General features: G+C 55.2%; 1 protein-coding gene across 2 annotated transcripts in view; it reads right to left on the minus strand.

Moving 5' to 3' along the window:
* The window catches only part of Letm1 (leucine zipper and EF-hand containing transmembrane protein 1), a 30,195-nt gene extending 7,117 nt beyond the window's left edge, over positions 1–23,078 (minus strand). Inside the window, exons 1-10 of one of the 2 annotated variants that reach the window (XM_070021679.1) lie at positions 22,819–23,078; positions 20,538–20,598; positions 15,756–16,206; positions 11,009–11,152; positions 10,385–10,522; positions 9,707–9,910; positions 7,212–7,331; positions 5,096–5,227; positions 4,427–4,570; positions 3,859–3,987 (exon numbers count right to left, since the gene is read on the minus strand). In XM_070021679.1, the coding sequence (XP_069877780.1) occupies positions 3,859–3,987; positions 4,427–4,570; positions 5,096–5,227; positions 7,212–7,331; positions 9,707–9,910; positions 10,385–10,522; positions 11,009–11,152; positions 15,756–16,206; positions 20,538–20,598; positions 22,819–22,897 (1,602 nt within the window). In that variant the 5' untranslated portion in view covers positions 22,898–23,078. Of the gene's footprint in view, positions 1–3,858; positions 3,991–4,426; positions 4,571–5,095; positions 5,228–7,211; positions 7,332–9,706; positions 9,911–10,384; positions 10,523–11,008; positions 11,153–15,755; positions 16,207–20,537; positions 20,599–22,818 lie in introns of both variants that reach the window. The other variant, XM_070021678.1, reaches the window with a different exon arrangement.
* Positions 23,079–23,795: the final 717 nt, after the last annotated feature.

A 23,795-nucleotide genomic window follows, 5' to 3' on the forward strand; every position in this document is an offset into this window, starting at 1 on the left:
GAATCGAACCCAGGGCCTCATCCATGCAAGGCACATGCTCTGCCGCTGCTTTTTTTTTTTTTGGGTCCGGTCATAGGGCCTGAACTCTGGGCCTGGGCGCAGTCCCTCAGCTCTACAGCTCAAGGCTAGTACTCTACCACTTGAGCCACAGCGCCACTTCCGGCTTTTTTCTTTTTGCTTATGTGGTGCTGAGGAATCGAACCCAGGGCCTCAGGCATGCAAGGCAAGCGCTCTACCACTGAGCCACCTTCCCAGCCCCTGCCGCTGCTTTTTTAAGGGTCTCACTTCTTGCTTGGCACCCCTTAGCCCTCAGCAGGGCTGGGATCACAGACAGGTACCACGACACCCAGCTTCTCTCAATGGAAACGGCTGGCCTCCAATCTTAATCCTCAAAATGTCAGTCTCCCACATGGCCGTGGGTGCCGGCAGCACACCACCTCCCGGCTCTAGGTTTAGAAGGGGAACCTCTCAAACATTTATGTCCAAGCTGATCTCTGTGATTCTCCTGACTTCCTTCTTAGCAGGTAGAATTACAGTTGTGAGTCATGGGCACCCAGCCTTTTGCTACTTTTCTAAGGACCATCTTGGCTATTTTAGATCCTCTGAATCTCACTCCTCCATAAATTTTAACATGAGCCTGTCAATTTCAAGAATACCCCCTGCTGGAATTCACACTTAGCTACCGAGTCTGGGAAGGAGGGGCTCAGTCCCTCTGTTCCCTGAGGCCTTCGTTTATCTCACCACTCCTATTTGGACACAGCTCTTAGATGCATCTTTACCCCTAGGCAACCCTCTCTGGGAATAATACCGGAAATGATACAACTACCAATGGTCTTCACACTACTTGTGAATGGACTTTCACTCCTTCCTCTCCAGCCACACTGAGGGCGTGAGGTCATGGTGTGGTGGGCGTGGCTACAATGTGGATGTGTGGTGGGCGTGGCTACAGTGTGGGCTGGGCTGTGGTGGGCGTGGCTGCAATGTGGATGTGTGGTAGGCGTGGCTACAGTGTGGGCTGGGCTGTGGTGGGTGTGGCTGCAGTGTGGGCTGGGCTGTGGTGGGTGTGGCTGCAGTGTGGCTGTGTGGTAGGCGTGGCTGCAGTGTGGATGTGTGGTGGGCGTGGCTGCAGTGTGGGCTGGGCTGTGGTGGGTGTGGCTACAGTGTGGGCTGGGCTGTGGTGGGCGTGGCTGCAGTGTGGATGTGTGGTGGGTGTGGCTGCAGTGTGGGCTGGGCTGTGGTGGGTGTGGCTACAGTGTGGATGTGTGGTGGGCGTGGCTGCAGTGTGGGCTGGGCTGTGGTGGGTGTGGCTACAGTGTGGGCTGGGCTGTGGTGGGTGTGGCTAGTGTGGATGTGTGGTGGGCGTGGCTGCAGTGTGGGTTGGGCTGTGGTGGGCGTGGCTGCAGTGTGGCTGTGTGGTGGGTGTGGCTACAGTGTGGATGTGTGGTGGGTGTGGCTGCAGTTTGGGCTGGGCTGTGGTGGGTGTGGCTGCAGTGTGGGCTGGGCTGTGGTGGGTGTGGCTACAGTGTGGGCTGGGCTGTGGTGGGTGTGGCTGCAGTGTGGATGTGTGGTGGGTGTGGCTGCAGTTTGGGCTGGGCTGTGGTGGGTGTGGCTGCAGTGTGGGCTGGGCTGTGGTGGGTGTGGCTACAGTGTGGGCTGGGCTGTGGTGGGTGTGGCTGCAGTGTGGATGTGTGGTGGGCGTGGCTGCAGTGTGGGCTGGGCTGTGGTGGGTGTGGCTACAGTGTGGGCTGGGCTGTGGTGGGTGTGGCTGCAGTGTGGATGTGTGGTGGGTGTGGCTGCAGTGTGGGCTGGGCTGTGGTGGGCGTGGTGGTGGTGTGGATGTGTGGTGGGCGTGGCTGAAGTGTGGGCTGGGCTGTGGTGGGTGTGGTGGTGGTGTGGATGTGTGGTGGGCGTGGCTGAAGTGTGGGTGTGTGGTGGGCGTGGCTGCAGTGTGGGCTGGGCTGTGGTGGGCGTGGCAGTGCTGTGGATGTGTGGTGGGCATGGCAGTGCTGTGGATGTATGGTGGGCGTGGCTGAAGTGTGGGCTGGGCTGTGGTGGGTGTGGTGGTGGTGTGGATGTGTGGTGGGCGTGGCTGCAGTGTGGGTTAGGACTGTGATGTGGAAGGGGGGCTGTATGGGGCCTGGCCATTTTGTAGGTAGGCTGCCTGTGGACATGGCTGTGGTGTAAGTGTGTGGCCTGGTGTTACCAGGTTTCCAGTGTGGGCAGGCTGAGGTGTGGGTGTGTAGGCTGTGTGGGTGTGGCCTTGGTGTGGGAAGGCTGAGGTGTGGGTGTGAAGGCTGTGTGGGCAGAGCTGTAGTGTGGGCAGGCTGAGGTGTGGGTGTGAAGGTTGTGGGTGGAGCTGTGGTGTGGGTGTGGCCTTGGTGTGGGCAGGCTGAGGTGTGGGTGTGAAGGTTGTGGGTGGAGCTGTGGTATGGGTGTGGCCTTGGTGTGGGTGTGGCCTTGGTGTGGGCAGGCTGAGGTGTAGGTGGAGCCGTGGTATAGGTGTGGCCTTGGTGTGGGCAGGCTGAGGTATGGGTGGGGCCGTGGTGTGGGTGTGGCCTTGGTATGGGCAGGCTGAGGTGTGGGTGGAGCCGTGGTATGGGTGTGGCCTTGGTGTGGGCAGGCTGAGGTATGGGTGTGGCCTTGGTGTGGGCAGGCTGAGGTATGGGTGTGGCCTTGGTGTGGGCAGGCTGAGGTATGGGTGTGGCCTTGGTGTGGGTGTGGCCTTGGTGTGGGCAGGCTGAGGTGTGGGTGTGAAGGCCGGGCCAGGGCATGCAGGACAACCAGCCCCCTAGGCTTCCAGGAGCACAGAAAGGTATCTGCATGTGCTACTGTGGAGACTTCAAAATGGGAGTTGGCTTGTTTTCCCCATGGTGCCTGTACAGCCATTCTTATGGGACAGCTGCATCCCGGTCACTGGTTCATTAAGAACGTTCTCATCTATGCTGGTCACACCTGGGCATGTGCTGGAGCCAGAGCTCCTCAGCACTGAGCCGGCCTGCCCCTCCAATCCGGGCTTACCAACCCCGGGAACCTGGGCCCCAAGTCTGTGGGCCATCCACCTTGCAAGCGGCAGGCTAGGCTGCCTGGAGTCGGCTCCAGCCCTGACCTGGCAGCCATCTGCTTTCTCAGGACTTTGGCCCTGCTGTTACACATCTGCTGGGCTTATCCCAGGCCGAGCCAGTCTCCACAAAGAAGCCACTTGGTCCTGCCCCATGCGCTCCCTACCCTCCTCACACTGCGCAGAAGAGCTTCCGCTTACCCCTGCAGCCCAGGAGAGCAGGCTGGACCTGGCTTTTAACTACAGGCCTGGCACCAGAGGCAGTGCTCAGGGCTCAACGCCCCAGGCCCTCTCCTGAGCTCCCAGCCAGCCAGCCCGTGCTCTTCCAGAGGCTCATGTGACCGCCAGGCTGAGACCTTCCTGGACATAATCTCCCACTCAGGACTCTCGGCTGCTTGGCTCCCAAACCGTCTCCATCCGCCCACAGATCGATCCCGGGCTAGATCCACTCCTGTGTGAGCTACAGGGTCCCCAGGGCAGAAGCATCCAAGAGTGCCCGGGGATGGAGAAGCCACCCACACTCCCCAGCCCTGGGCCCTCGGAGGTCCCATGTCCCGTCATCCAGCAGGTGATCCCGGAACAGGCTTCTGTAGAGGAAGCTTTCCTGAAGGACAGCCTCCATTCTGCTGCTGACAAGGGCCTAGAGGTCCCCTAGAAGAAGGGCGGCCTCACCCGCAGCTGCATAGGCCCTGAGCACCTTATACCACACCCCGCTCCCCACACCTCTGCCCCCTGGCCAACCGTCCCTCCTCAGAAGCTGTGCCCCCAGCCCAGACCTGCCCTGCGGGACATTCACTCACCTTCAAGCCCTCTAGCACAGGGGCAGTGTCCTTCAGGATCTCTGAGGGCAGAATGATGTCGGGCACAGCCTGTGTCTCCACCACTGGCTTCACTGGGGCAGTAGCTTCAGCTACTTCTGGCTCCAGATCCTTCTGAAACACAACAAGAACTACCGTCACCTTGCGCGACTCCTAAGCCGGCCAGGTGACCCGGGGCTTCGCAGAGGGGGATCAGAGCACCCCATCCCATCTTGATCTTCCTCAACACCACGCCACATGCAATGCAGTGCGGCTGGTGGTCTGCGGACAGTCCCAGAGGGCAGGGGGCCCCAGTGGCAGCACAGCTGCCTGGGCCCAGGGAGCCAGCACTGGGCGTCAGAGGCCCCACCCTCAGGGCAGGGCCATCAAGTGGGTTCCATCGGTCTTCCCTGGGTGCTAGGCTGGCCCTCCCTCCATTCATTCTCTGAGGGTGCCCTTCCTGCCTGGGACTTTCTGACCACTGCAGAAGCCAAGCTAGGACAGACTGCGGTTCCATGGCCTGCAGGGAGGCTCCATGGGGCTGCGTGTGGAGGGCAGCTCAGGCACTCACTGCGGTCTCCACAGCCCTTTCCAGCTCCTTCTCTCGGTGCTCCTGCTGAATGGCAGCCTCCTCCTGCAGCGTGGCCTCCAGCTTTGCCTTGTTGTCCACCTGCTCACCTTCTACCTCTGCCACTTTCACCTGTGCTTCCTTGGCCTTCAGAAGAGGGGCCTGTGGTGAATGCAGGGCCCAGGCACACGCGCCCTACCTCTCCCCCACCTAGGGAGCACCGCCACTGGCCTACCTCTCCTCTCCTCTCCTCCCCTCCCCTCCCCAGCACCACCCGGCCTACCTCTCTCCCACCTACACAGCACCTCCACTAAGCCTACCACCCTCCCCTTCCCAGCACCACCACTGGGGCCCTACGTAGAGACAGGATGCACTGTTGAGGTGCTGCCCCATGGGCTGGGACGTAAACAGAGGCTCCCATGGGACCTCCATGCCCAGTTGATAAAGGGTAGTACAGTCTGCACTGGCAAAACTCAAACCCACGCAGCAGGTCTGCTTCCTCCCATCAACACGAGGCAGAGTCTGGAGGGGTCAGTATGCCAGAGCCTGTGCTGCTAGAGAACCAGGCCGGCAGAGTGAGGGGATACTGAGACAAGTCAGTGCTGACAGGCAGGATGGCAGACAGAGGTCTCCTGGAGAAGTGAGCACCAGGGGGTCCCCAGCAATGCATACCACAATCTCCGGGAGGGTCTGCAGAGTGGACGTGAGCTGGTCGGCAGGGGAGAGGGTGTCGGGGAGGTACATGGCCCGGGACAGGATGAGCAGTGACGTGGGGATTTCATGGTGCAGGTGCAGGTCCAGCCACTGGAAGCAGAATGAACATGATGGGCCGTGGCCTGCCCTGCCCTGCGGGTCCCACGAGTTGCCCGGGGTTTCAGCCCTAACCCCCTGCGGCTGCTCTGACTTGAGCGAGACAGGGAGTCTGTCAGCATCAAGGGCAGCAGTAAATCATTGCAACAACTTCTCTGAAGATGGTGTTTCAAGCTGCGACGGCCTATGTGTGGAGAGGTGATGATAACCAGTTTGGCAGACTATCACTTGAGGGCAGGGCGCTGGGGTCCCAAGAAGAGCAGGTGTGCTTGTCCCAGCACTGGGATGGAGTCGGGTTTCATGGCCCGTACTCTTCAGGCCTTCTGATGCACAGGGTGGGTGGCTGTGAGGGCATCGAACACCTGCCCCTCTGTCACTGGATGCCGGCCTGAGGACCCTCATGCTGAGGCAGGCTGCCGTGGGGAGCCCACCATGTGCAGTGCACCTGCAGAGAGGGCCACGGGCAGTGGGGAGAGGGGGGACCAGCAGACTGCTCTTGGTACTCACATCTTCCCAGGCCACAGGTAAGACACATCACCAAAATGTGACCATGCCCAAGGACATCAACACAGGTCCTAACTCGCCCACAGGTGAGCAGGGGGAGAGCAAACTGGAACAGCTAAAGGTGAGAACTCACAGGGCGCTGGTGGCTCACGCCTGTCATCCTAGCTATTCAGAAGGCTGAGATATGAGGATCGCAGTTCAAAGCCAGCCTGGGCAGGATTGATTGTCCATGAGACTTTTTTTTTTTTTGTCAGTCTTAGGCCTTGAACTCTGGGCTTTGTCAGATCAAGGCCAGTGTTCTACCATTTGAGCCACAGTGCCACTTCCAGTTTTATTTTGTTTTTTGTTTTTTTTTTCCTGGTAGTTAACTGGAGATAAGAGTCTCATGGACTTTCCTGCCTGAGCTGGCTTTTAACGGCGATACTCAGCCTCCTGAGTAGCTAGGATTACAGGCATGAGCCACCAACACCCAGCTCCATGAGACTCTTATCTCCCATTACCCACAAGTTAACCAGAAGTGGTGCTGTGGCTCAAGTGGGAGGGCGCTCATCTTGAGCTGAAGAGCTCAGGGTCAGCACCCAGGCCCAGAGTTCAAGCCCCACGACCAACCAAAAAAAAAAAAAAAAAAACAAGCCAGGTCGGTTGCTCACACCTGTAATCCTAGCTACTCAGGAGGCTGAGATTTGAGGATCGAGGTTCAAAGCCAGCCCAGGCAGGAAAGTCTGTGAGACTTATCTCCAATAAACCACTAGAAAACCAGAAGTGGCACTGCGGCTCAAGCGGTAGAGCCCTCACCTTGAGCTGAAGAGCGCAGGGACAGTGCCCAAGCCCAGAGTTCAATCCCCATGACCGACCAAAATAAAAAAACAAAACTTAAATGTTCTTTATCAAAAAAAAAAAAAAAAAAAAAAGCAATGCAGGTGCTCACAATTATAATCCTAGCTTCTCAGGAGGCTGAGACTTGGAGGATTGCAGTTCTAAGCCAGACTAGGCAGAAAAGTCTCAGATTTGTCTCCAAAACTAAAAAAAAAAAGGAAAAAGTAGAACTGGCACCAGGCACGTGTGACTCACACTCCTAAGCCTAGCTATTCAGATGTTGAGATCTGAAGATCACAGTTCAAAGCCAGCCTGGGCAGGAAAGTCCATGAAACTCTTCTCTCCAATGAACCACCAGAAACCTAGGAGGGCAGCTGTGTCTCAAGTGGAAGGGTGCTAGCCTTGAGCACAAAATAAAGCTCAGGGATACTTCAGGCCCTGAGTTTAAACCCCAGGACTACCACAAAAAAAAGTAAGGCTAGAGAGGTGGCTCAAATGGCAGTGTGCCAAATGAACATAAGGTCCCAAGTTCAAACCACAGTATTACACAGAAACTACAAAACCCAAAAAAAAGGAACAAGACCGTAGGCATCCTGCCTGTGGCCGTGTTGCAGTGTTGTTCTAGCAAGTGCTAACCGCCAGCCCTCAGAGCACACACCTGCTTCAGCTGGCCCCGCAAGCGGTCTTCGGTCACGCCGAGGGCCCGCATGCCCCGTGCCCGGCAGGCCGCCTGTAGCTCCTTGACGTTCAAGCTGTCCACCCCCTCCTCAGAGATCAGCTGGGAGACAAAAGTCAACCAATTATGACTTTTTTTTTTTTCCGGTCGTGGAGCCTGAACTCTGGGCTTAGGCACTGTCCCTCAGCTCTTCAGCTCAAGGCTAGTGCTCTACCACTTGAGCCACAGCGCCACTTCCGGCTTTTTCTGCGTATGTGGCGCTGAAGAATCAAACCCAGGGCCTCATGCATGCGAGGCAAGCACTCTACCACTGAGCCACCTTCCCAGCCCCAATTACTACTTTTTAAAGTCACTAGAAGCTATGGCACCAAGGTTATCTCGGGAGAGAGGGTCTGGACTCTGAACCAAGGCCTCGTGCTGACCTGGAAGCACTAGCACCTGAGTCAGTCCTCCAGCCCTTTTTTGTTTTAATCACTTTTTAAACAGGGTCACTTGTTTCTTGCCTGGGCTGGCTTTGGACTACAATCTTCTGTGTTTCATCTCTTGGGTCAGTGGATCGTAGCTCCTGCCTCCATTCCCATTTGTTTATTAGGTTAAAAAGAAAAAAATTCTGGGGCTGGGAAGGTGGCTCAGTGGTAGAGCGCTTGCCTTGCATGCCTGAGGCCCTGGGTTCGATTCCTTAGCACCACATAAGCAAAAAGAAAAAAAAGCTGGAAGTGGTGCTGTGGCTCAAGTGGTAGAGTGCTAGCCTTGAGCTGAAGAGCTGAGGGACAGTGCCCAGGCCCAGCGTTCAGGCCCCACAACTGGACCAAAAAAAAAAAAAAGAAAAAATTCTAAATGTGTAGGTGGTACATGCCTGTAATCCCAGTGCTCTGGAAATAGAGGCAGGAAGATTATTAGCTCAAGATCAGCTTGGGTTACATCTGCCTCCAAAGATAAACACACACACACACACACACACACACACACACACACACACACACACGTAAAAACAACTGCTGAAATGTGTGACCTAAGTATATGAAGAAGATTCAGACATGAAGGCAGGCACCGGTGGCTTACACTGGTAATCCTAGCTATTGAGGAGGCTGAGATCTGAGGATCTCGGTCTAAGCCAGCAGTTGGCTTACCTCCAATAAACCACCAAAAACCCAGAAGTGGAGCTGTGGCTCATGTGGTAGAGCATCGACCTTGAGCAAAAATGCTAAGTGACAGTGCCCAGGCCCTGAGTAAGTCCCAGTACTGAAAAATAAAATAAAACAAAATAGGCTGAATCCGGGCTCCAGTGGTTCATGCCTATAATCCTAGCTACTCAGGAGGCTGAGATCTGAGAATCACGGTCCAAAACCAGCCTGGGCAGAAAAGTCCGTGAGACTCTTATCTCCAGTTAACCATCAGAAAACGAGAAGTGGCACTGTGGTTCAAATGGTAGAGTGCTCGCCTTGAGCTGAAGAGCTGAGGGACAGTGCCCAAGCCCAAAGTTCAAGCCCCACAACCAACAAAAAAGAAAAAAAAAAAAGGCTTTGATGATGGTTTAAAGCCAGTCGGGCCTTGAGATTCTATCTCCAAAGTAATGGGTGAAAAGCTAGACTGGAAGCTTGGTTCAAGCTAATAAAGCTTGTGAGCTAAGCAAGCTGAGCAAGCTCAAATCCCTGAATTCAAAACTTGATAGTAGGGAGTGGAAAAAAAAAGAGGTAGTGCAAGCCAGCCATACTTGCCCAGGGTTCTACTTGCAGCCTCCCTCCTCTAACTCTTGAGAGTCCTTCTCCTACCACTCCGCTTCTGGGCCAAAAGCTTGCTCCGGCTGCCCATGAAGGAGCACACTGGTGACAGTTCTCACGTGCACTCACGTGAGAATGTCCCGGGGCTCCTCACTCCACGGGGCACGCAGGCTGGGATGGAGATCTAGGCTGACACTTCTTTCCTTTCTGCACATGAAAAAAGTCCTTTGGCTTCTTTGGGCTCCTGGTATTCTTTGAAGAAGCCAAGGCCATCAGGCCATTTTCCCTACAGGGGGACAACGTCCCTCCTCTCATTGCTCTTTAAGTGGTTTCTCTTAGCTTGGTACAAGCACTCACACGTGTAATCTTAGCTCCTCGGGCAGCTGAGATCGGAGGTTAAGCCTCAGGTTAGAAGCCATCTAGTCAAAAAACTCTATCTCTAATTAACCAGGAGAATTCACCACAAAAAAGTTCTCGAACTCCATCTCAACAGAAGAAGCTGAGCATGTAGCATGTGCCTATCTCCTGTTACCCCAACTATGAAGGAAAGCTTCAAACAGGACTGTGGTCCGGGTGCCAGACTCTCTCAAAACAGGCAGTGTGAAAAAGTGCTGGAGGTGTGGCTCAGCATTAGGAAACTGGCCTACCAAGGTCAAGGCTCTGAGCCCAAACCCCAGGACTGACCGAAAAAGAAAACACAAAGGGGAAAAACCAAAGAACCGTGTCCGCCTGGCTCCACTCCCATGGCAGGCTCACCTTGTCATCAGCCTTTATGGACCGCAGCCTCATGGTGAGCTGGAAGCGCAGGAAGCTGTTGGTGCCGATGGACTGCAGCTCCAGCAGCTTGCACAGCGCCACCAGCTGAGGCCGCGTCAGGTTGTCCATGGTCAGCTCATCCTCAAACAACTTGGAAAAACGCATGATTTCCTCATTGCTGGGCCGCTCCCCCGTCTCCCGGATCTGTGGGAGAACCAACAGTCAGCTGCTGGGTCAGAGCTGAGGCCCCCCTCCAATCCCAGCCTCAGGACCCACTCGGAAGTGAAAAAGGGGCTGCCACCCCCCACAGGCCGCCTCCCCTACAGGCTCCTGCAGAGATCAACACCACAACACTCAGCACACGCCGGGCCCGCAGGGGATGCTGCACACACAGCATGTGGGCCTGGGCAGCACTCAGGCTGGTGCCCTCTAGAGGAGGTCCCAGTGTCTGCTCTACACCAGGACTTGGGGGCTCACTGGTGACCTCAGACCACACGCATGGGTGTGCATATGGTTCTCTTGACGGGATCCGAGCACAGGACAGACAGTGGCCAGCATGGGCCTGGCCTGGGAGCACCAGACTGTTAAGTACAGCCAAAAATAGCAAAGCAAAGAGCAGCCACAAGGCCCCATGGTACTGCACGCCCTGTGCGGGCTGCGCCCAGGGACACACAGCACCTTCTGAAAGAAGGCTGAGAAGTCTTTGGTGGCGCTGCCCTTGGCCGCCTTGTTCTTCAGAGCCATCTCCTCGATGGTGTCCTGAAGGAACTTGGCCAGCTCCAGCTTCACTCGCAGCTCCTTCTTCAGCCTCTCCTCCTGCAGGGCACAACAAGAAGGCTGCATCCACCCTGGCCCCCGCCCTCCCACCACGCTCAACCCAAGTGAAGAGATGCACCTCCACGGGAGACGCGTCTCCTCCTTAGTGAACACTACCCAGAGGAGCACTTCACAGAGCAGAATAGAAATGTGAAATGCTCGCTTCATGACTTCAAAAATCCTTGTGTAACTCTCTAGAGCAGGGGCTGCTAAACGTGTTCCCCACAGGTCAGACAGTGCTATTTCTGAACTTTGCAGGTTATGTGCCTGACACAATTGGCTTGGCTGGGGCCTCACAAAAGTATCAATCTACCAGTGTGTGTGTGTGCACACACATAGAACTACATTTTAAGAGAACAGGGTCTTACTACACAGGTCAAGCGAGTGTAGAAACTGCTGGATAGCCTGGGCTAGCCTTAAGCTCATGACCCTCTTGCTTCTACTTCCTGAACACCTGGGATCACAGGTGTGCAACACCATGCCTACCTTGATGGACTGAGTCTCAAATGTGGATGGCAGCATGTTCGGGAAGAGCTTCACGGCCACTGGCAGCAGGAACTCCATGAAGGGGACCACCACAAAGACCAGGAAGGGAACCAGGCGGAAGAGGTCAGCACAGATCCGGAGAAACTGCAAGGAGGGGCTTCATCAGGGCACAGAGCAGGGCGTGACAGGAGCACTTCTCTTACCTTGAAAGCATCTCAGGCCTGACCACAGCAGGGACTCTCAACCCTTTCTTTGTAGGGTCTAAATCACAAGTCCAGAGCCTTCCGAAAGGTGGATCACAGGGGTATGAGGCAGGTGTCAGGGAGACACCAGAGAGGCCAGAAGTGGGCATTGAGATGGTTTCACCTTGTCCATCTATGAAAAGCGCACCATCTGCTGGGCACCTCATCCTAGTGACTCTGTATAAGCAAAGCACCCTGGAGCGCCTCTCAGTCTTCAAATGAGTGCTCACAGTTCACACCTGTTAATCTTAGCTACTCAGGAGACTGAAATCTGTGGATTTCATGGACAGTGCCCAGGCCCTGAGTTTAAACCCTAGGACTGGCAGAAAGAGAGAAAGAAAGAAAAAGGAAGAAAAGAAAGAAAAGGAGGGAGGAAAAAGCAGGAAGGGAGGGAAGATGGAAGGGAGAGAGGGAGGGAGGGAGGGAAGATGGAAGGGAGGGAGGGAGGGAGAGGGAATGGGAGGAGGGAGGGAGGGAAGGAGAGGAGGGAGGGAAGGAGGGAAGGAGTAAGGGGGACTGACAGGGAGAAAGAAGGGGAGCATGAAAGAGGAGAAAGGGAAGAGCAAAGAAGGAAGGGAAAGGGGGGAAAGGAAATATATAAACGTATACACAGGCACTTATGCATATATATATATGTATATGTATATCTATCCATCTACATGTTTACCTAGCAAAAGCCCCCAACTTTGCTGGACATAGACCCACACGTATGGATATCTGCTGCAGGGGAGGCAGTGTGACTTGCAGGTTCTCTTGGGTCCTCGGAAAGGAAAAGATGAGCGGGCACTGGTGGCTCACACCTGTCATCCTAGCTACTCAGGAGGCTGAGATCTGAGGATGGAGGTTCAAAGCCAGCCCAGGCAGGAAAGTCCATGAGACTCTTATCTCCAATAAACCACTAGAAAACCAGAAGTGGCGCTGTGGCTCAAGTGGTAGAGCGCTCACCTTGAGCTGAAGAGCTGAGGGACAGCGCCCAGGCCACAGAACCATGGGATAGGCATGTTAGGCAAGCACTCCCGAGTTCTACTACTGGCCTGACAAACTAACTGGCCAGTCATGGGGCTTCAACTCAGGGCTGGGCGCTGTCCCTTAGCCTCTGTGTGCTGAAGTCGAGCGCTCTTCCACTTAAGAGCCACAGCACCACTTCTGGTTTTCTGCTGGTTAATTGGAGATAAGAGTTTCGTGGACTTTCCTGTCTAGGCTGGCTGTGAACCACAATTCTAGATCTCAGCCTCCTGAGTAACTAGGATTACAGGCATGAGCCACCAGTGCCAGACAACAAACTAGCTTTCTACTGGTATGTGGACAGGAGAACAAAGGCTGTTCACAGACATCCCAAGGTGTTAAGATGCAGAGATGCCAGTGGACAAAGGACCCACAGTTGCAGGACTGAGAAGCCAAAACCCCAGTCCCCTCCCCCCTTTTTTAATGTACGGACTCAGGTCCTACTGCTCTCAACTTTTTCTGCTCAATCCTTGTGCTGTCACTTGAGCCATATTTCTAGTTCCAGCTTTTTGCTGGTTAACTGGAGCAAAGTATTCTGGATTTGTCTACATGGGCTGATTTTGAATCTTAATTTTCAGACTTCAGCCACCTGAGTGGCTAGGATTATAGGCATGAGCTACAAGTGCCCAACTCCAAAGATCAGTTGTGGGACTTGAACTCTGGGCCTGGGCGCTGTCCCTGGGCTCTTCAGCTCAAGGCAAGTGCTCTACCACTTGAGCCACAATGCCACTTTGATTTTCTGGTGATTAATTGGAGATAAGAGTCTCACAGACTTTCCTGCCTGTGCTGGGCTGGCTTTGAACTGTGATCCTCAGATCTCAGCCTCCTGAGTAGCTAGCATTACACTGGCACCCGGCTTATACTCTATTATTTTTTATTTATTTACTTTTGCCAGTCCTAAGGCTTGAATCCTGGGCCTGGGTGCTATCCCTTAGCTCTTCAGCTCAAGGCGAGCACTCTACCACTTGAGCCACAGCGTCACTTCCGGTTTTCTAGTGGTTAAATTGGAGATAAGAGTCTCATGGACTTTCCTGCCTGGGCTGGCTTTGAACTGCAGATCCTCAGATCTCAGCCTCCTGAGTAGCTAGGATGACAGGTGTGAGCCATGGGTGCCCAACTCCTTCTTATACTTCATACCACACTAGAGGGGGTACTGGAGGACTAAGCAGGGGGCACTGGCATCTAAGCTCTCACAGGAGGAAAGGCAGAGGCCCCAGTAAAGAAGGGACAATGTCAGCAAACTTGTGAGGACATGGCACCACCTGCCAGACACAAAGCCAGCCCCAGATCTCACTCCATGAGCACTCACCTGGCTTAACATAGACATCTTTTCATTATGATGCTAATACCAGGCTTAAACTCGGGTTTCATTCTTGTGCCATTTTCTTGCTCACTCTAAAACTTGAACCACACCTCCACCCTAGATATTTTTTTTGGGGGGGGGGTCAGTCGTGGGGCTTGAACTCCAGGCCTGGGCGCTGTCCCTGAGCTCTTCAGCTCAAGGCTAACGCTCTACCACTTGAGCCACAGCGCCACTTCGGGCTTTTTTCTTTTTGCTTATGTAGTGCTGAGGAACGGAACCCAGGACCTCATGCATGCAAGGCAAGCGCTCTACCACTGAGCCACCTTCCCAGCCCGTTTTTTTTAAATAAATCATTGCAGCTGGGCGCTGGTGGCTCACACCTGTAATCCTTGCTACTCAGGAGGCTGAGATCTGAAGATCATGTTTCAAAGCCAGCACGGGAAGAAATGTCCATGAGACTCTTATCTCCAATTAACCACCAGAAAACCAGAAGTGGTGCTATGGAACAGTAGAGAGCTTGCTTTCAGCTGAAGAGCTCCTCTCCCCACCCACCCCTCCTTCTTTCTCCCTCTCTCCCCTTCTCTCCTCTCCTCTTGCCAATCCTAGGGCTTAAACTCAGGGGCCTGGGCACTATCCTTGGGCCTCTTCATATTCAAGGTTAGTGCTATACCAACTGAACCACAGTGCCACCTGTGGCGTTTTCTAAGTAGTTTATTAGAGATAAGAGTCTCATGGGGGGGGGGGGGCTGGGAAGGTGGCTCAGTGGTAGGAGCGCTTGCCTTGCATGACCGAGGCCCTGGGTTCAATTCCTCAGCACCACATAAGCAAAAAGAAAAAAGCTGGATGTGGCGCTGTGGCTCAAGTGGTAGAGCGCTAGCCTTGAGCTGAAGAGCTGAGGGCCAGTGCCGAGGCCCAGAGTTCAGGCCCCATGACTGGACCCAAAAAAAAAAAGAGTCTCATGGGGCTGGGAATGTGGCTTAGTGGTAGAGTGCTTGCCTAGCATGCATGAAGTACTTGGTTCAATTCCACATAAACAGAAAAAGCTGGAAGTGGCACTATGGCTCAAGTGGTAGAGTGCTAGCCTTGAGCAAAAGCTCAGGGACAGTGCTCAGGCCCTGAGTTCAAGCCCCAGGACTGGGCGGGGGGGGGGGGGGGGGAGTTTCATGGACTTTTCTGCCAAGCCTGGCTTTGAACCATGATTTTCCTGAGTAGCTAGGATTACAGGTGTGAACCACCAGCACCCAGCTAGAATTTCTTGAGGTAAAATATAAGTATAGACAGGAAGTCCCAGTGCATGATTAAACAAAAAAAAATTTTTTTGACTGAAAAGAGACTGAGGGAAATTGAAAGAACAGGCCTAGGCCGCAGTCCTGCCATACAAAGACTGGCAGGTACTCTACCACTTGATCCAGGCCCCCAGTGCAAGACACTGAGACAAATAATAGGAAAAATCTTTTTCTTTTCCCAGTCAGTCATGGAGCTTGAACTCGGGGCCTGGGCACTGTCCCTGGGCTCTTTAGCTCAAAGGGATCGCTCTACCACTTGAGCCACAGTGCTACTTCCAATTTTCTGGTGGTTAATAGGAAATAAAAGTCTCACAGACTTTCCTGCCTTGCCTGGCTTTGAACTGTGATTCTCAGATCTCAGCCTCATGAGTAGCTAGGATTATAGGCATAAGCCACCAGCACCGGCCATCTTTTTTGTTTTGATATGAGGTCCTTAGCAATAACTGCAACTACTTCAGTGGGTGGCTGTGTAGATAAACCTGGGAACAGCGAAACAGAAAAGGTACCTCAGGGGGCTGGGAAGGTGGCTCAGTGGTAGAGCGCTTGCCTTGCATGCATGAGGCCCTGGGTTTGATTCCTCAGCACCACACAAGCAGAAAAAGCCAGAAGTGGCGCTGTGGCTCAAGTGGTAGAGCGCTAGCCTTGAGCTGAAGAGCTGAGGGACAGCGCCCAGGCCCAGAGTTCAGGCCCCACGACTGATAAAGAAACGTCTAGGTAGCCAGAGTACCAGGCACGGCTCACACCCTCAGGGCCGTGGGAGGGCAGCCAGGGCGTGGGGTCGATGGGTTAGCGGACGTACCACAAGAGGCCACATAGTTAGAGATTTTGCTAACCTTTTCCTTACCAAGTGCAGTAGGGAAGGCACCCCAACACAGATGGAAAGGCCCCTCAGGTGACAGGCTACAGCCTACCTGCCTGCGTTCCCGGCGTGTCAGCGTGTGGCCATTGAGGATGCGCCAGAGCGTGCGCGCAGCGATCTTCGCATCAATCCAGAGCAGGCGGAAGCCATGGTAGTAGTGCTTCAGCTCATCCAGAACCTTCTGCCCGAGGGACTGCTTCACTACTACCTTGGTGGGTGGGCTGTACACAGGACCACCCTCCTCCAGCTTCTTGTTCTTGTCTTTTAAGGACTTGAGGGACTTCTCCACCACAGAGTCATCGCCAAGCCTGGGTGAGGAGTGCCAGCCCCGCACAGGAAGGTCCTGAGGTCCCGAGACAGCCAAGCTCCCTGGGGCGGGCCTCCACGGCACCCCTGCTCCCACGCACAGCCGTGCCGGCCTTGAAGTCCAACAGCTGAAGGGCTCACCTCTGAAGCAAAGGTGCACGGGGTGTGCTGGTGTGCAGCGGCCAGAGGGAGCATCCCTAGAGAGAGAGAAGGAAAAAGCAGGGGTGGGAAGCAGGGCACCGGTGGCTCACACCTGTAATCCTAGCTACTCAGTAAGTTAAGATGTGAGGATTGTGGTTCAAAGCCAGCCCAGGCAGTAAAGTCCATGAGACTCGTATCTCCAATTAACCACAAGAACTGGAAGTGGTGCTGTGGTGCAAAGTGGTAGGACGCTAGCCTTGAACAGAAAACATCAGGAACAGTGCATAGGCCCTGAGTTCAAGCCACAGACAGACAAAAAAAAAGAAAGAAAGAAAAAAAAGCAGTGTATGAGAAACCAGTAGCTATCTTTGCTCAGCACCAAATACCACCAGGACCATCAAACCACATACCCTGGACCTTCCTTGGTTAATAGGTGCCACACAGCAGCAGCCATGGTAGTAAGGGATGCTGATACCGTGGGGGTGAGGGCTCTCTAGGGCAGCCGCGTGGGGAAGGGGTCTGCGGGACGGGCAGCAGGCACTGCCTCGGCTCACAGCATGTGGCTGGCAGCCTGGGGACTGCGCCCCAGAAGCGGTTCACAGCACAGCTCTCCCTGGGCTGAGGCATGCTGCTGGCACAGCTCTGAGGCCAGGCACTGGCTGCGGGCCCCCCAACACACCCTCCCCTCCAGATCGTCCCTTACTCACACCCTTCACAGCCGGTGATGGATGACACACTGCCGAGAAGGCCGGTGAGGGCACGCCGCGAAGGTGAGGTGGCAGGCATGTGTGTACGTGTGCCCCATCGCGGTGTCTGTGCATGCACCCACACGTGCCTCTCCTTCTCAGTCTATCTCCCCCACACCTATGGGAGCTTCAATCTCTCTCCAAACCCTTGCCCAGCCTGCCTCCAGGCACGGTCACGGGTACATGGTGGTGTCCACCCAGGCTCAGGGTACACTCAGCCAACTGCCAGTGGAAAGACGCCCTCCCCATTTCCTACCTTCCATGCCCTGACCTTGCCTTCACAAGCGCACAACAGTGCCTGCACCTGAAGCAAATACCACCCGATTTCCTTGGCCTGCCGGTCCTGGGGCTTACACTCGGTCTGGGCACTGTCCCTAAGCACCTTGTGCTCAAGGCTAGCTAGCATTTTACCACTTGAGCCTCAGCATCACTTCCTGCTTTTTCTGTGGTTAGTTGGAAATAAGAACCTCATAGACTTTCCTGTCCAGGCTGGCTTCGAACTGGGACCTCAGATCTCAGCCTCCTGAGTAGCTAGGATGACAGGCGTGAGCCACTTACCCAACTTACCCAATCTTTATTAGGCTCAATTACCCACTTTCTCAACCTTCAGTTGGCAAGGAAGAGCATGGCTTACACAAGGCAGGATGCCAACAGAGGCAACCGACAGGCAAAAGACAAAGACCCAGAAATAGACCGACACATGGTTTACAGGAAGCACATAAAGTATCAGGTTAGGGCCTAAGGCCTAAGACTTAGCTAACTTCAAGCTCGTCAGAGATTATTGCTACTAACAGCCTAGGTGGAAAGGTTTAGCGATTTTCAAACAACACAAAATTATGTAGGTATTTTTGTTTTGTTTGCAACAACTCAGGATCTTATACATATTAGACAAATGCTCTACTACTGAGCTGCTTTCTCAGCCCAAATTATGTGATATTTAATCATTGTTTCTGAGCCAGGCAGAGTCGGGCATACCTATAACTCATGCACTCGGGAGGATGAAGCAGGCAGATTGAAAGTTAAGCACTAGCCTGGGCTACACATTGAATTTTAAGTCAACCTAGACTAATGAAAAAAAAAATTGCTGGGGGCTGGGAAGGTGGCTCAGTGGTAGAGGGCTTGCCTCGTGTGCATGAGGCCCTGGGTTCAATTCTTCAGCACCACATAAGCAGAAAAAGCCAGAAGTGGCGTTGTGGCTCAAGTGGTAGAATGCTAGCCTTGAGCTGAGGATCTGAGGGACAGCGCCCAAGCCCAGAATTCAGGCCCCATGACCAACAAAAAAATAAAAATTTTAAAAAAAATTGCCAATCACAAAATCATTTGGATACTGCTGGCTCCCAAGTGCAGCAGAAGGCTAAACCACCTGTGGCCTGACTTCCTCCGTTTCTCCTTCCCTTTTTCCAATGAATCATCCACGAAGTGAGGGAACCCGCTGAGCAAAAGCAGCATCTCAACAAGAAGCGGACTGCTGCATCGGGCAGACTGCCTGCGCGCTCTCTACGGCCATGGCCTTGAAGCCCTGCGGGAGCAGGGAGGGAGCAGCACCTCCCAGGCCAGCCACTCCCTTGGTCACCAGGCAAGCAGGCACGGGTCAGGAGAGCCCAGATCTGCTGCCTGCCCCAGTCCAAAGGCCCTGAGTTCAAGCCCCAGGACCCACAAAAAAACAAAAACAAAAATGCTCCACCCTTAGCACAGAGGCCTGGGCTATTCTACCTGTAGATGACCTAAAACTGTAAAGTAACTTGAAAAATGGCTGCTGTTTCTAACATTTCTTATTGTGTGCAGCCAAAATAAAAAATAAAAATTTTGGCTGGGTGCTTGTGGCTCATGGCTATAAAACAAAATACCCAGGTACCTGTAATCTTAGCTACTCAGGAGGCTGAGATCTGAGGATCACAATTCAAAGCCAGCCCAGACAGACAAATCTGTGAGACTTTTATCTCCAATTAAACCTAAAGGTCTAGAAGTGGAGCTGTGGCTCAAGTGGTAAAGCACTAGCCTCGAGCAGAAAAGCCCAGGGACAGCACCTAAGGCCTGAGTTCAAACGCCAGACACAGACACAGACACACACACACACACACACACACACAAATAACTTTTTTAAACAGATGGTGCGCTTTAATAGCTACTAAGTCTTTATGGATGACTGGCAGGTTTTATTTTAGGGAATTAAATCTGTTTCAGAAAGCACCATTGGGGAATATTTCTCTGCTAAGTTAACAGCCTTAAATGAACACAAAACCTACAAACCCCAAAGGGGCAGAGGAAGTGCTGCTGAGTCCTGCCTTCCCACAGGAAGCAGAGAGGCTACGTAAGGAAGGGGCTGAGCTCTGATGACGTGCTCTGGGCTGAGGAGCTGGGACAAATGACTTCAGACGAGGCAGGTGTAGAGGTGGAGTAGAGGAGGCACACCACAGCACAGGGGGAAGTTTAAGTCTGCATAAACAGGGGGGTGTGGATGCCACTTCCTTCAGAAGCCCTCTCAACTGGCCGTGGCTGCCCACCCTCATCTGCCCTGTCACCACCTGTATCAGAAAATAGCACTGAGTATCAGAGAGGAGAGCGAAGTCCATCATGTATGAACGTGGCCTCAGATGGGGCACAGGCCTGAGGTAGCATGTGCCTCAAGAGTCAAAACAGGGGCTGGGAAGGTGGCTCAGTGGTAGAGTGCTTGCCTTGCATGCCCGAGGCCCTGGGTTCAATTCCTCAGCACCACATAAGCAAAAAAAAAAAAAGCCGGAAGTAGCGCTGTGGCTCAAGTGGTAGAGCGCTAGCCTTGAGCTGAAGAGCTCAGGGACAGCGCCCAGGCCCAGAGTTCAGGCCCCATGACCGGACCCCCCCAAAAAAAAAAGAGTCAAAGCACCAAAGAAAGGTCTGCCTTATACCTGTAGACAGGTCCCAACACCCCAACAGTGCCCTACATGGCCAAATAGCCTTGGGTACAACTACATGGAAGCCACTAGAAACAGCAGGTGTTTACACTAAGTATACAAAATTGTAGTGAGCTATGATTACAAGTGCACTAAAAAATAAGATACAGTGAAGTCCTGGTGGCTCATGACTAAATCCTAGCCACTGAGGAAGTTGAGAGCTGACGATCTAGGTTTAAAGACAGCTTAGGCAGGTAAATCTGAGATACTTACCTCCAATTAACCAGCAGAAAACAGGAAGTAGAGGTTGGCTCAAGTAGAGCACCAACTCTGAGTGGAAAAAGCCAAGCAAAAGCACAGACACCAACGTGTGTTCAGCACACACAAAGATGAACTAACACAGCTTCGGCATGGATAACACTTGCCTAATGTGTGTAAGGTCAAATCCCCAGTGCCCAATATGAACTAATATGTGTAAGCATAATTTTCAAAGCAAAAAAAAAGTTTCCTTGTGAGAGAAGATAGGCATGGATAAGTCAAAGAAAGATGGCTCAGAAAACAGGAAACTGCCCACTCTGGCCTTATATTTCTAACTCCAAAATGGAGAAAACACACTTGCTGTTTAAACCTTCCAAAATCAAAGAAGAAAAAAAAGACAAGGATTTTAAAAGAAATGAAACAGAGAAGCAAGATCTGTTGTTTCTCAATAAGTAAGAGTCCCATCCATGCCTAGTGCCCCCAAAAGCCAAGTCCACTGGCACTGTTACTTACTCTTGGCTTCTCAACGCCACGGTCCTGGTACAACTGAGACAAGCACGGTCCCCCAGACTACCTACGACAAAAACAAAACACATTAGACAAATACTTCTCAAACAGGTGTTTTGGAAAGTCTTGGAGAATTGGGGCCTCTTTCATAAAAACCCTCCATGCAAGTTTCTGGAATCCTCACTGATTGTTTCAGTGCCAAGCCCAGCGAGGAGATGAGGTCTGGAGGTGCTGGGTGGCCTGGTCAAGGCCTGTAGGATCTCCCAGCATCCCTCCTCCCCACACCGTCAGTTGGCTTGGTGGGGCAGAGGCGAACAGCTACATGGCTCCTAAAGAGTGGACAGCCCTTCACAGCAAGCAGCAATTCAAGGGGCATGGACTGAGGATCACTGGAAAAATAAACGCCAAGGGCACCTCCTATTTCCAACAGAAGCATCAACTTAGCAGCTCACTCGCACCACGCACAAGCTGTTGTGTGCTGCAGGCAGGGGCACGCGGGTGTGGGCATAGGCAGGCGTGGGGCAGCAGACCAGACAGAGCCATCACCCCTGGCAGGGCAGGGGTCGGGCTGGCCAGTGCAGAAGCCAGCAGGGTGGCAGGGATGTCATTTCACCCCAACCCCTCAGGCAATGGGGACACCACCAAGGATGTGGCAGACATCGCTGGCCACTGCATTGTTAGTAGGAGACAGCTCTCAGGCAGCCACAAGGAGGACCTTGCAGCTCTGGGGGAGGCTAGTCAAACTACCATTCAAATTTATAAGGGAAGTATGTTAGCTACATTCTTACCTGTATCAAGTGTTACACTTTAAGTTAAGTGTAAAAAGAAACAGAGCAGGGAGCTCACCAAGCCTTTCTCTCTTCTAGCTCCACGCGGGTCAGTATTCCTCCCTGCCCCAGCCCTGCCCTTCTGGGACCTGGATCACCCAAAGCAGGCAGCCAGGGAGCACCTCATCTACCCATCTATTCCACCAGCTTCCTCGCTAGGTTTCCCAGAAACCTACAGAACCGTCCAGCTCTCCAGAGGAACCCTGGGTCAGAGCCACGCAGGGTGAGGGGCTCCAGAGCTGCAGTCTGGTCTGCACTATAGGCTACCTTCACTTCTATGGGGTTCCAATTTTGGAGTTCCCATAAGCCTTTTCCCTTTTTTTTTTTTTTTTTTTTGCCGGTCCAGTGGCTCAAATGCTGTCCCTGAGCTCCTCTATTTTGCTCAAGATGAGCGTTCTACCACTTGGGCTACTGCACTACTTCCAGCTTTCTATGTGATTAATGGGAGATAAAAATCTCAGAAGCCTGTGATCCCAGCTACTTAGGAGGCTGAGATCTGAAGATTGGGGTACAAAGCCAGCCCGGGCAGGAAAGTCTGTGAGACTCTGATCTTGAGTTAAATACCAGAAAACCGGCAGGGGCCCTGTGGCTCAAAGTGGTAGAGCACTACTAACCTTCAGCAAAAGAGCTCAGGAACAGCGCCCAGGCCCCAAGTTCAAGCCCAACATCCAACCTAAAAAAAGTCTCGCAGGCTTTCCTGTCCGGGCCGGCTTCAGCCCATGATCTCCAGATCTCAGCCTCCTGAGTAGCCAGGTAGACAGGCCTGAGCCGCTTGTAGCTGGCATCCTTTTGATCATTTGCCAAAACCACTCACAGAAATCAGGAAAGCGCTCAGCCCATCGCCAGGGGGCGGCGAACTGCGCCCCCGGCCCCACCCCGCGGCAGCGCCCTGGGAGCGGGTCGGTTCTCACTCGGGGCGTCACTCGCGAAGCGGCAGCGGGCGGGCGCCGCGGGGACTCCCGCCCGCCGTCGCGCCCTCCTCTCTCCATGGAACCGCGGTGCTCAGGAAAAGCCACAGGCGGCGCCCAGGCCGCGAGTTCAAGCCCCGGGGCCGGCGAAAAGCCGTCATTTCTGGGCCGCAAAGCAGGAGCGGCGGCAGCGCGGCCGCCCCGGAGCCCCGCGGGCCGCCCCGGCCCGAGTCTGACTCCCGCGCGGGGGCCCCGCGGCGGCGCGGGCGCGGGGGCCAAAGGGCGCGCGGTGCCCGGGCCCCGCCCGCGCGAGCCTCGGTCGAGGCGGTGACCCGCGGTGACCGGGGCGCCTAAGGCCACCGCGCGGGACGGGCGCGCCGGGGCGGGGCGACACGCGGGGGAGCCGCGAGCGGACGGGCCGAGGGGGACCGCCACGGGGCCGGCCGTGCGGAGGGACGGCGCTCGGGGGCGATCGGCGCGGCGGATGGCCAGTGCCCCCCTCGAGCGCGCCCCCGGGCCCCGGGCCCCCCCGCCGGCCCCGCCGGTGCTTACCCCACGGAGCGGCAGCGCCGGGCAGCGGGAGGCGGACGGGCCCCCGGCCGCGGCAGCTCCGGAACAAGATGGACGCCATGCGCCAGCCGCGGCGCCCGCCCGCTCCTCAGCGGCGGTCGGGGCTCTCGCCGTCCCGGCGGCGCCTGGGCCCGGACTGCGCGGACCGCTGGCCGCAGCGGTTGGCTCACGTCAGCGGGCGCTCAACTCAAGGACCCGGCGCTGGCGGCGGCCATATCCCGGTACAGACGTCCGGAGGCGCGGGACGGGACGGGGCGGGGCGGGGCGGGACGGGGCGGGGCGGGGCGGACCGGCCGCCGCTCCCATTGGCCCCGCGGACGCCCGCGGCCGACAGGTGAGGGGCGGGCCTGCGCCACCGACTACCAGTCCCGGCGTGCACTCGGCCGCCTAGCCTCACGCTGCGCAGACTACAGTTCCCGGCGTGCACCGGGCGCCCCGTCCTTAGCGCGCAGACTACAGTTCCCGGCGTGCATCGGGAGTCCTGTCCTCAGGGCGCGCAGACCACCGATCCCGGCGTGCACCGGGTGGCGTGCACCGGAAAGGTCTGCGGGGCTCTGGAGGACTACGGGTCCCAGCGTGCACCGGGCGAGCACTGCGGGCCTCGGCGCGCACCCGGTGGCCTACGTGGGTCTCGTCCTGTGCTGCGCGTGCGCGGTGCCCCCTCCTGCGTCCGGGCTGTAGCGCCGGAGGCTGCGGGCCGCCCGAGCTCTCGTCCGGGGCCGGCCCTGCACCACACGTGGCGAGGCTCTGACACGGAGGGCCCGCCGGGTGCCGGACGGCCTCCGCCCGCGGTGCGGGGCACGGCCTCCGCGGGCTGCGCCTAAGCGCGCCGGGCGGCGGCGGCGGCGGCGGCCCGTCCAGGCGGGACGCTGCGTTGGTGGCATCTCACCCCGCACGCTGCTCCGCCCGCCCCAGTGGACGGTCACCGGGGCCGGGAAAGCCCGGGGCCTGGTCCCCGG

Source organism: Dipodomys merriami, unplaced genomic scaffold (assembly GCF_024711535.1).
Source record: "Dipodomys merriami isolate MVZ:Mamm:240054 unplaced genomic scaffold, mDipMer1.0.p SCAF_143, whole genome shotgun sequence".
In the NCBI taxonomy this organism is placed as follows: Eukaryota; Metazoa; Chordata; class Mammalia; order Rodentia; family Heteromyidae; genus Dipodomys; species Dipodomys merriami.